This window comes from Amphiura filiformis, chromosome 1 (assembly GCF_039555335.1).
Source record: "Amphiura filiformis chromosome 1, Afil_fr2py, whole genome shotgun sequence".
NCBI classification, from domain to species: domain Eukaryota; kingdom Metazoa; phylum Echinodermata; class Ophiuroidea; order Amphilepidida; family Amphiuridae; genus Amphiura; species Amphiura filiformis.
Genome location: NC_092628.1, coordinates 93,386,925 through 93,399,937, shown reverse-complemented (window position 1 = coordinate 93,399,937; position 13,013 = coordinate 93,386,925). Strand labels below are relative to the sequence as shown.

Here is a 13,013-nt window from a genome sequence, read left to right as displayed (position 1 = left end):
TATTTCATTAAAAAGAAATTAAAATTAACAAAAACACGGATCTACCTGTGCACCTATAAAATGAGCACAGCAATTTGTCTCAAATATGAATGAATTTTAATAAACATATGGGATATGATGAAGATTGACCTGACGCAATGATAGTAGGATCTATTAGTCATTTTATATACAATGTATATACCGCATTGTCATAATGCCAATATTAATATATAATGAGTAATATTTAGCAATGTGCAGTTCATATGCACAAACGAATACTGATCTTTATGATATTCAGGTTTGTGTACATCACATATAACATGTCACATAGGAGGTCATACGTGTTGACCTTCATCTATTGTATTTGTTCATCTGTGTATGGAGAGGAGAAACGCCATTAAACGTCATTAAAACTCCATCAGTATTAGGGCGTAGTTCAGTGAACGCACCAAGTACTTTGATAATACAGATAATATATTAATGGGTCGAGGCGCTTGCATTGAAAAACCTAATAAATTATTCATAACAGTTACGTAATCAATCGATAGTGCGGACACTTTTCATTTGCAAACCACCAAAATTCGTAATCTTTTAGCGATGGAAAAAAAAACCCACGTGATTAGAGTGCCATCTCAAGAATATCTACTCTCTGGTATTAGATATACAATATTGTATGTAACATATCTACGTTATATAATCTGTTGCCATTCTATTTCCAGTAATGTTTAAGTTCTAACGAATGTTTGATGACGAAAAACGAAAAATCGACAATATGTTACATATAATATCTAGCAGAAATATATTATCGATTTTACGTCATCAAACATTCGTTAGAACTTAAACATTACTGGAAATAGAATGGCAATAGATTAAATAACGTAGATATGTTACATACAATATTTTACGTACAATAAAAAGTCTGCATACAGCTTTATACTGATGGCGGTTCTTCTCTCCATAAACAGATGAACAAATACAATATATGAAGGTCAACACGTATGACCTCCTACGTGACATGTTATATGAGATGTACAAAACCTGAATAACATAAAGTCATAGTGTTCGTTTGTGCATATGAACTCCATACTTTGATTTACAATACTAAATATTACTCGTTCTATATTATGACAAAATAATATTGGTATCATGACAACACGGTATATACATTATATATAAAACGACTAATAGATCCCACTATCATGGCGTCAGGTCATTGGTTCATCATATCCCGTATGTTTCTTAAAATCCATTCATATTTAAGACAAATTTCTGTGCCCATTTTATAGGTGCACAGGTAGATCCGTGTTTTATTTAATTTTCATATCTTTTTAATGAACGAATCAAGGTTTTCCACTGCACGGGGCCACAAGGGTGATACTAATTTTAATGCTATATTTTCAAAACGAATACGTGTTCCCGGTTGGCTCTATAGCGATTTCACAGAAAAGTATTTCTAGTACAATGCAGCGTCGGACTCTAGCTGAGAGCGTAGCCTAAGTCATTATAGGCGCCAAGAACGGCTCTCCATACACAAATGAACAAACACAAAGGAGGGTAGTCTCCTCCGTGACCAGCTTGATTTCGATGGAGCGGAACCAAATTGGCTGCGGAGGAGACGGGTCATTTTGCTATGCAAATGAGGTAGTGTCGGTGCCCTGGCCATAGGTAGAAAACCTGTTTTTTTCCCTGAGAACAATAAATACGCAAATGATTTTTTCATGACTTCATGACGCGACCTCGATGGCCATCATTTCTATTCACCATGTCCATTGAAGTGAGAGAGAATCGAATAGCTGCATCACAACATAAATTAACACAATAGATTACCAATCGATGAATGCGCAACCAATCGTTACAAATAAGAAAACCTGGGTGAAATTTATACTTTTATTATGATTATATTGTTCAAAATTTTTTATACACATGCTGACAACCTAAAATCTTTCAGTTGCAACAGGTCAAACCATTATTGACCGTTCGTAGGAATGCCTTGCATGGTCTTGCTGGTGTGAGAAATATCAGAGGTAAACAAGTGAATGCCTGAAGGAGAAATACTGTCAACAGCTATTTTGAACCCGGATTTTGAATATATAATGTAACCATGAAGAACATGAACAAGGTAGGCATATGTATCTTATTTTTTCGTTACTTGTTTGAAATGCGAATAATTTTACAATCCAATAATGACGACAATGATGCTGACAGTGATGATGTTGTTGATGTTGCTGCTCGTCGTTGTTGTTGCTGATGATGATGATAAGTATTAGGGCAAAAACTTTCAAAAATAACGTTTTTGGATAAACTTAGCATGTTAGTTAAGACCCAGCAAAGACAAAACGAGTCGACATCATTCGCAAAAGGTTAAAAAAGGTTGCCAGAAAACGTTTAAATGTCAGGTTATATAAAGGACATGTAAAGGATATAAAACGCTTTCATAATATTCAAAAACATTGGTTGATCAACCTGCTGCAAATATTATACAAATAATGAATGTTTATGAGTTCGGTAAGAATATTTTCATGAGTTGAAAAATGGAATGTTCCATTCAACGAAGCGAAGCTGAGTTAAATGGAACATTCCATTTTTCAACTCATGAAAATATTCTTACCATTGCACGAATGTAAAAAACATTCATTATTTGTTTTATATAACATCTAAGTCATTTGATTGGTTGATTGTAATAGCTTTGCACGACTTGAAAAAATAATAAGTATCGTACGAATCGTAGACAAGTCTCGGGAGACAAGTAGGCTTTTTTTTAGCAATGTATTCATGTATCATCCAAAAATAAGCCATTCGAGAGTAATAATTATTATAAGGGGCCTATCATTATTTTATCAGGCTTTTAGGCATATCACCTCAAAAATAATCGCAGCAGAAACATGTTATTTAAAGTTTCTACATGAATGAGCTTTATTAAAGCATCAAAAATCAAAAAACAGAATTGAAATCGGTCAATGCATTGTGATGTAGAGTCAATTTAACGATGCTTGTAAATGGAATGAAAATCTGCCACAAATGGCTGTAATGACAAAATTGGCACATTTAGAGATTTTGAAGGTTTATTTGGTTTATTAAAAATCAGCGTTAATTTAAGTATCATATAGGCTAAATACCTATCTTTCCTGACTACGTTAAAGAAAACAAAATTAAAAAATCCATCATTGAATAATTATAATAAATTAACCAAATATACTATTTTAGCAATTTAGGCCAATCTGCAAACAAATTAAAGCTGTTAAGCTAATAATTGTGCAAAATTGATGCCAATAGAAAACCGTCATGATCAGGGTGCGGGTTTTCCCCATATATGTATACCAAGTTCTTTCAATTGATGACAAAAAATACACAAAAGGTAATTAATTATGCAAATTAGCTAATTACAGCTAATTATGTATTCATGATATTATTATGTAAATTAGGCATGAGTGATTTTTTTTCTTCGATATTTAAAGAAAGTCTATTCATTCATCATAAATTTCTCAAGTATGACCCTGTTATGATGTTGAATAAAGAAACTGCAGTTAATTACTTAAAAATAATACAAAAAATGCAAAGTTTGACATTTTGACGGTGTCTGGAATAGAATTTTCTTTTATACTGTAAACATGGTATGTGTCACCATTACTCAAAGCCAAATCCGGAAAGTAATAATAAAGATTAATTTACAATGGGACTTTAAATTAACATTTTGTTATCTAGACTAACATGGGAGGACAAATGGTAAAAGGAACAGCCATTCCACTGTACCGCGTATATTTCAGGTATATTTTATTAAATGTCATAGCAGTATTAAAACACTGAATTGCGACACAATTTACAATTTATAAACATCAAAATTTACACATTAATTAATACAACATAAAAATATATATCTATGTACAATTTCAAAGTAATATACTACTACATCAAAAAACATATTTAAAAGAAAAAGGGATTATAAAAACACAATTTAAATCAGATTCATAAAAAGTCAAGAGGTAAGAGTAGTGCACTGGTAGGGAGCTCAATTATTGCACAAACAACTTTTATATTGATTGAAATGATACATGAATATTGCACACTGTTTTGGTGAAAGGTTTTCACTGAGCATATACAAGCTAAACTGCACTTTAATACAAGTTAAAGGCACGGATGAAAATCATGCAAACAGCTAGCACAACAAAAATGAGCGATTTAGGAAGTATAGGAGGGTAGTTCATTTAAAAGACTGGTAAGATAGGGCAGTGGGCTGTTCTTGAATAGGTCAGTTTTGAATCGGTATGGTTTGAATTTTGCTTGTTTCCGGAGTTGCATACTCGACCTGAACTTAGAGCAGGGGAACCATCTTGAGAATCTTTCAGAGCTGCTAGCTTTGATAGCAAATTCCTTGCAGATATGAATTCTGCGGTCCACAAGAGATTGAAGGTTGAGGACTTCCAATGCATCAGAGTAGGTTGTATAATCTGATGAAAGGATGCAACGGCATACACGCTTCTGAATCTTCTCAAGGTGGTTCACCTGCTGCTGAGTGAGGCCAGCACTCCTATATCTAGACATGGGCGGACATAACCTTTGTAAACGGTAAGGAGATCTTCTTTGTCAAGCCCGGCTCCTTTCAGTTTTCTGAGCATGAACAGCTTTCTGTTGGCCTTAGTGTACATTGTATTTACCTGACCCTCCCACTTCAAATCCTTATCAATGATAACTCCAAGTAGTTTGACCTTATCAACAACCACAAGATTCTGACTAGAAACACGGACTTCCACGTTGGGAGCAGGTTTTCTACCAAAATGGACTTGCATGACCTGACATTTTGTAGGATTGAGCATCATCTGATTATCAACAGTCCATTGGTGGACGTCCGATTTCTTGTCATTCTCTTGGGCACTGTTGATAATACTTAAAAATATTATTGGGGCCAAGATTGTACCTTGTGGAACCCCTCCCAATAAAGTTTGCCATTCAGACAGACTATTTTTATACTTTACTCTTTGTTGCCTACCAGAAATGAAGTCGACCACCCACTGCACAATAGATGGTGACACACCCATGCTCAGGAGATTTGAAACAGCAATGCTGTGGTCGATGACATCGAAGGCTATTGAGAAATCTGTTAGTACCAACGTACTGATTGTACCAGATTTCTCAGCCTCCGAGACCAACTGGTGGTAAACATCTATCAAGCAGTGGGTAGTCGACATACCTTTCTGGTTGCCATATTGCCTCTCATCAACCTGAGATTGAATAGAATCAACAACAAATTTGGAAACCTTGCCTTCAGCTATTTTGGCCAAGTTTGATGTAAGTGACACTGGTCTTAATTTGTCAATTGAAGGGGGTGTCGTCTTCGGAAGCAGCGGGATGACATTTGCTTGTTTCCACTGTGATGGCACTACACCTTCTTGAAGAGAAGTGTTTATGATGTCTGTGACAGGTGAGCTAAGCTCGTAAGCAAATTCTTTTAAAACCTTCTGAGGGATGTTATCAGGGCCACCCGCTTTCGAAACCGACACCTTCTTCAAGTCACCATAGATCTCCCATGGCTGGAATTGAGGGGGAGGATCTTTACTCGGGAGGTAGGCAGGCAATTCATCACAATTGAGGGGTTGCTGAACTTGGGAAAAACTTGCCAGCTGTTTGTTGATAGCATTAGAAACAGCAATATGATCAACAGGGTCTACACCCGGCACATGGATAGTGGGGTTCGATTTATTCATGTTGGCAAATGATCTTATGATACTTGACTTTATTTATATTATGACTATGTTTAGCTTTCTTGATTTCATATATGACTTGATTCCGCAGTTTATTAAATATACATTTGTCCCCCGAGGCAAATGCTTTCTGCCTTCTCTGAATAAGATCTGTCCGTCATCCAGGGCTTATCAATGGAGTGCAGTCGGACAGTCTTTGTTGGAAAAGACGAGTCAACACCCTGTGATAGAAGGCATCAGCCTTGGATTGGACATCAGGAGCATTGTGAACATCTGACAAGGATTGTTTTTGAATCCATCTACCAAACTCACACATTTTAGAATCAGTTATTGATTGAAGAGTCTTGTATTTCAATGTGTTCAATGGTTTGGAATGCTTGGGTACTAAGCTGATGCATTGATGGTCACTACGGCCAATGGGAGCAAAGTGAATTGGTTATGACAAGATCAAGGATGGCATTACCTCTGGTGGGTTTAGTGACAATCTGCTTCAGCTGATTACCCGAGCATAGGGGCTTGATGTTAGATCGATTAAAGTCACCTAGAATCATGATGACAGCTTGCGATTTGCCAGTTCTTATTTGATCAACAGCTGCTATCAAACTATGGTTCACCAGAAGATCGTGGTTGGGAGAGTCTATGCCCTTAGGGATATAAACTGCAGCAACGGCGATGTATGGCGCTGCTCTCGGCATGTTTGGATGCTCCAGCTTGATCCACATAACTTCAAGTTCTGAGGGAACAGATATTTCTTCCATTGGTTCAGCTTTGATATTGTCTTTGACATAAATCAGCACACCGCCTCCCTTTGTATCTTGACGGCACATACTAAAAGCATTGTATTTCTCCAAGGCATACTCTTCAGGTGCTGAATCTGGTTTTACCCAGGATTCAGTAATAACAGCTACGTCAGTCTGATTGTTATTTAACAACTCGGCTAGCTCATCCATCTTGTTCATGACTGACCACGCATTGGATAGAAAAAATCGTGGCAGAAAGGATGACTTTGCCTTTGGATTTGAGTCGTTAGTACTGTTGGTGGCCACGGGGTGGACACTGGAGGTGCTTTAGGGATGTAAGTCAAAATTTGTGATCTTTCAGCAGCAATAGCATGATGATGATAGGGACGAGGGTCACTCTCTGAGTTTATAGTACCAGTACATGATGAGAGTCTATCTGAAATAATGGTACGGATTTGTCTTTGTTTATTTCTACCTGCACGACAGCCTCTCCTTCTTGTTCTAGCTATACCCAATGATTTTATATGGGTCCATTGTTCTGGAGGCAATGAAGTCTTGGTGCCATTATTAGCAGGGTTTAGCTTGAGGAGTTGTTGGGATGTGTACTTGGCGATGCACATCTCGTAATGTAAATAGTTCAATCGGTGCAAAATTCGTCAGCCTTAGTTGTGTATGTACGTGTGTGTGTAATTTTAAGCTTACTGAATTACCCTTACCAGATGCGAAAATAAGAGTCCGAATACAACACAAAGTTCATCAACAGTCAACGGAGATGTCCAATTACTAAAACGGGCGTATACAAAAAATAGTATGGCCTTGGACACACACAATGGTTTAGAGCTATTGTGGTTTGGAAAACTACTCCCTATGAAATATCATTAATAATGTTATGTTTCAACTAGTTTTCTTCAAGTGCTTCATTAGTTGTTGACGGAAATAATTTACATGCTAAGAAAGATTAGTATTTCAGTTAAATGGTGGTAGGCCTATAGCGATCGTCAAAAATTTCATAAAACAGGCATTAGCTCTTAAACAAAGCAATATTTAATTTTACTGACCCGATGGTAGCCTCAGAAAGGCTTCACACACCATATATTAAAAATTCAAACAAATGGGATAAATGGAACATAATGAGGAAATTCATTTTCGACATGGATGTTTTCTAAAATTGGCCAACTTTGAAGCGCGCGCTTTTCAATTCAACGTTATGCTTGCATGCACATTGTGGCAGAATTATTGTGCAGCCACTGTGACATCCCTACTACGAGGCAAAATAGAATAGTTACCGGGCCTAACCAATGCGTATTATAAGCTTACCTTTTTACTTTGTTTTCTACTTTTTCTTTCCCCCAAATAGGAATAGGCATATTCGCGGCTTTATTTGTAGATGTGGAATATCATCCAGAATTGCCGCAAATTTAAAAAGCTTGTTGTTTTAAATCTCCCGTAAACCCGGCGGTAGGGCATACTGTTGGCCGATCGGACCGAAAAAAACATGCAATCTAGCCGTGCAATAGAACTTACGGAATAAAACAAAAATGCACGGTGCCTATAACGAAAATGCACGGCGCATATAACCAAATTCCACGGTAGTGACGTAGGCCGTAAAATAGTTTATTTATGATCGTGGAAATGTATCATCATGCCTATATGCGTTAAAAAACACGGATCGTAGCGTCGCTTTCCCGCCCTTTCGAAACACTAGCCTTAACCGTAAGAGCAGGTATCCCTGGTCAGAGTCGGGACAAACATCGCTTAACATTTACGTCGGTTACATCGGCAATTAATATAATTCCAATATGGTGGTAGGTTGAAATAATTGATCACCTCTACGGACTTACCATTATGTTTCCAATTATTAAAGCCTTAAGGGATCTAAAATGAGCGTTTATTGCGTTTCGACAGTATTTTTGTGGGACATGAGAGCACCTCAGACCTATCGAATTGCATTCTGAATACGAAGCATGTCTTTCTGATATCAAATAATTTTCATTTTTGAAAATCACAATATAATACAAATTTTATGACAAATTATAAAACATTGATATTTTTCAAATTTTTGATATATAACAGTCCTCGAAGTAAATTATATAAATCTAATGATATATTCTTAAAGTGTATGTAGCAGGAGGAAAAGCCGACGGTCAATTGAAAATTTTGACCTTTCATATTGAAGATATGGATTTTTCCCAAAAGACCTAATTTTTTTGGTGTTTTGGGAAAAAAATCCATATCTTCAATACGAAAGGTCAAAATTTTCAATTGATCGTCGGCTTTTCATCCCACCTACATACACTTTTAAGTATAAATCATCAGATTTATAAAGTTTACTTCAAGTACTGTTAAATATCAAAAATATCAATTTTAATGATTTGCCATAAAATGTGTATTAAATTGCGAATTTCAAAAATCCAAATTATTTGATATCTGAATGACATTCTTCGTATTCAGAATGCAATTCGATATGTCTGATGTGCTCTAATGTCCCAAAATAAATACTGTCCAAACGTTCATACCCCAGCCCTTAAGGTTATTAATTATTTTAAACTGTTGTGATTTGGTAGTTCACAGCATCTTACGAATGGTAGTGAGCTTTGGCAAAAACTGCATTGCTCAATTCATAGCGAGCGTGTAGAAGAATTAAAATATCACAGATATACTTTTATAGGTGCTGCGGTTCTTGAGTTACGTTGTAAAGAGGGCTGAAACAACAACACTTTTGTAAAACGTACATAACTCATTAACAACAATAAATTAAGCAAGTTTGCAAAGTAAACGATTTGTAGAACTAACTTTTGCAAAACATCAAGGTGTTAATTTTTAATAATATATTGATCTAGATAATAAAAATCGATATTTAGGTTGCTTCGACCAACAATACCTCGTCTACCCTTAATGTACGATCTTTGTCCAGAAATACCTTTATTTTTTTCAAAACTGAATTTTTGGCATAATTGTAATACTTACACATGTTCCAAATTAAACCTATGAGCAAACTGTCAAATTCGCCCTATTTGTAGTAAAACGGGATGATTTTCTGTTGGTCCGACATTTCCAATGTTTTTCGTGTCCAAATGTATTGGGAACTTTCATAATAATCGTACATTAAGGCTTTAACATCCCTAAATGTCAACGTCGGTAAAGATTTGACGACACGACTCAAAATGGCGGTATTTCGATCACACTCACTCATTAATATTCATATATGCTAATTAGCCACGCCTACATCATTAATATTCATATAGCTAATTAGCCACACTCTGCCTCATTTATGCTAATTATCATTATTATTATTATTATTTCTTAAATATCGCTAACAAACGGGTGAAAAGAAGAAAACAATATTGTCTCTCTGTTTTGTTTGCAATGTTTATCCATTAAAATGGCGGCATTTCCGGTTGATTTCTTTCTTCTTTTTTATGATTTTTTAAATTTGATTTTTATTTATTTATTTATTTATTTATTTATTTATTTATTTATTTATTTATTTATTTATTTATTTATTTATTTATATCTATTCATTTATTTTATTATTTTTTTTTTTTTTTAATTTGTGGTTGAAATTATTGTATTTTCTCGAAATGGCGTCATTTCCAGTTGACTTTTCAAAATGACGGTATTTCCGGGTGACCTTTGTTAACCTCTGGATGACCTTTGACCATCTTAGTGATGATGATGATGATGATGATGATGATGATGATGATGATGATGATGATGATGATGATGATGATGATAACGATGACAATGATGATTGTCGTGGTTGTCAAAAAAAGTTTTCTTTTAAGATTGGTTAATTCCTCATTAATTTTTTACATTTCCAGAGATTTGCACTCATCATCGCCTTTACGACGGCTCTTGGATTTACTACATTGTATTATCCAATAGGATCATTGCAAACGTAAGTATACATTATTCAATCTATTGATTTTAAATTGAGTACAATATTCCCCCAATAATTAATGTGTTGTTTCCAGGGATTATCACTAATGTGTTTATCGTTTCAGATATAAAGAGAGGTCGTCGGTTCTATCACCATCACCACCACATCGGGACTCCAAAAACCGGACCAATGATTCACTAAATGGCACATGCAGACCCCACGATCAATTAGTTTTTGTAAAGACACATAAGACAGGGAGTACCACATTGCAGCTTATAATTCAAATTTACGGCTACTATCGTAATAGCTCGTTTGTGTTTAACCGAGGTAATGAACGTTTTGGACACATTCATTACGGCAATCTGAAAATTGATAGACTGCTTCCACCAGTAAATGTAGAAAAATATGCTTATAATGAATATAAAAGCAACTTCGACATATCGACAGGTCATTTAGTATACCAGCGCACATTACTGGATATTGTGATGAAAAACAGTTCCAAGTTTATTTCTTTATTGCGCGATCCAGTGCATCAGTTCGAATCCGCGTTTGTGTATTTTGGGCACACAAAGAAAGGCAACGGATCTACGGAGGTACAGATTATCAAATGGCTTGATGCAGCAAAACATGATGATCGTTTTCTCAACAATAATCAAATGCTTGATTTGGGTTTACCAGCGAAAGATTTCAGAAACCAATCAGCTGTGGCGTTACATATTAAGAAGCTTTCTCGTGAAATTGATCTTGTTCTTATTACTGAGTATTTTGACGAATCTTTGTTGTTACTCCGCAAGCTGATGTGCTGGAGTTTCGATGATATATTATACTTAAAACAAAAGGTTAGATCATCTCGCTCACAGCCCCTATCGGAATCAACGAAGGATAAGATACGAACATGGAATGAGGCAGATACAAGTCTTTATGAATATTTTAATGAAACATTGTGGGAGAAAATCAAATCATATGGTCCACGTTTTCAACACGATCTACAATATTTCAAACTTAAACAAACTAAACTATTTAACTCATGTATAGGTAACGCCACATCTGAAATAGTTATGGCGCCAGCCCTAAAGATTCCACGATTAATGATCAAGTATAATACGTTATCGAATACCACAGACTATTGTACTTTAATGGCCAATAGACAAAGCGATACTTTTAAACGACTCTGGGCAAGGCAAGACAATTGAAGTAAAACAATAACTGTGTTTATTTGTCAGAGTGCCGCTTCATGTGTATGATTTTGTTTTCATTATATTTTTTATAACTCTTTTTCTTATATATATATTAATGTGCCATGGTAAGATCATCCGCAATTGCTTTGACAGATATATGGAAAGACAGAGGCATTTCTAATTCTACCAAGATGCAGTGCCGCCGAGAGCCATTACGGGCCCGGGGTAAAATGAACGTACGGACCCCTTTGATCCGAGCGATGAATGGTGTAGGACTTCATAGGTAGGGGGGTGTGTGTGTGTGGGGGGGGTGGAAACAGCAGTTGCATTGTAAAATGCTTGACAACATGTTCAAAGTAGCGTGTTTAGCTGCCAATAATAAAATATGAACATTTAAGATTTAAACATTTTGCAACTTAAAAGTGACATATTGCTCCCAGAAAATGTATCAATTTCAACCATGGGTTGGACAAATGCGCGAGAAGCGCGCGAACATTTGCAATTCGAAAATAACGACTTTTGCTCCCAGATGAACAATTGCCAATTTTAGGCTAAATGATCAAATAATAATGAGCATTGGAGGGCAAAATGCACGCGAAGCGCGCGAAAATTTGCAATTTGTGTTCCCATGATAGCTGCATTATCCTGCATTATTAATGCACGTCTCTTATTTGTTTTACGGGCGCGCTACTTTTGTTTGCTTTTTTTTTATGGGCCGTAAAAGAGTAAAGAAAACAGAACCTATAATGAACCCGTAGAGGCAAAGAAAAGAGACCCTAGTGGGCCCGTTGAAAGCAAAGAAAAGATACCATGGGTCCGTAAAGGAAGAAAGGAGACCTTAGTGAGCATGTATAAAAAAGAGAAAGAAAAAAAAGAAAAAAGAAAAGAGACCTTAGTTGGCCCGTATAGTATAGTAAAGCAAAGAAAAGATGCCTTAATTACAAAGTGACTTTTCTTTACCTTTTTACGGGCCCCTGAGGATCCTTTTCTTTGCTTTTCAGGCCCGTAGTAAAGTATGTTTTCTGTACTTTTTACGGGCTCTTAGGACTCCGGCCCCGGGGGTAACGCACCCCTTACCCCCCCCCCCCCTCCTTGTCGGCGACAAAAATAAGTGCCCCCCCTAAGAATTTTTGGTATATTCCAAAAACGGCTTGATCAATTCTCTTGTTTTAAAGTTTGGAACATAGACTGATTAGTTATGCGTCAAGTGAACTGGGTTTTGCTGTTATAATCTTTTATCATCTTCACTGAGAAACACAGCCATTTATAAAATTTTTGGCCAAAAAAAAGTAAATTAATCAAAAAGGAATGTTTCTATATATATTTTTTGTTTTTTATTAAAATAACTTAAGTTAAGATGTTCATGAATTAGTTTTTACACATTTCAAACATGTTGTATGGTTCAGTCAGTAATCATATAGCCATTTATGATTGAAATCTTATTCATCAACAAAAGTTGCACTTTTCTAAATTGGCTTTTTGCATACATTAAAATGCGCAAATTGTACAAGATTTTTATTCTAATTAAATTTATTAGGAA

At 35.8% G+C, this 13,013-nt stretch overlaps 1 protein-coding gene across 1 annotated transcript; it reads left to right on the top strand.

Moving 5' to 3' along the window:
• Window positions 1-1,852: 1,852 nt before the first annotated feature.
• On the top strand, window positions 1,853-11,757 carry LOC140167594 (galactosylceramide sulfotransferase-like). The gene is made up of 3 exons (XM_072190894.1): window positions 1,853-2,098; window positions 10,237-10,313; window positions 10,420-11,757. The coding sequence occupies exons 1-3, from the start codon at window positions 2,081-2,083 to the stop codon at window positions 11,486-11,488; spliced, it is 1,164 nt and encodes a 387-aa protein (XP_072046995.1). The 5' UTR covers window positions 1,853-2,080; the 3' UTR covers window positions 11,489-11,757.
• Window positions 11,758-13,013: the final 1,256 nt, after the last annotated feature.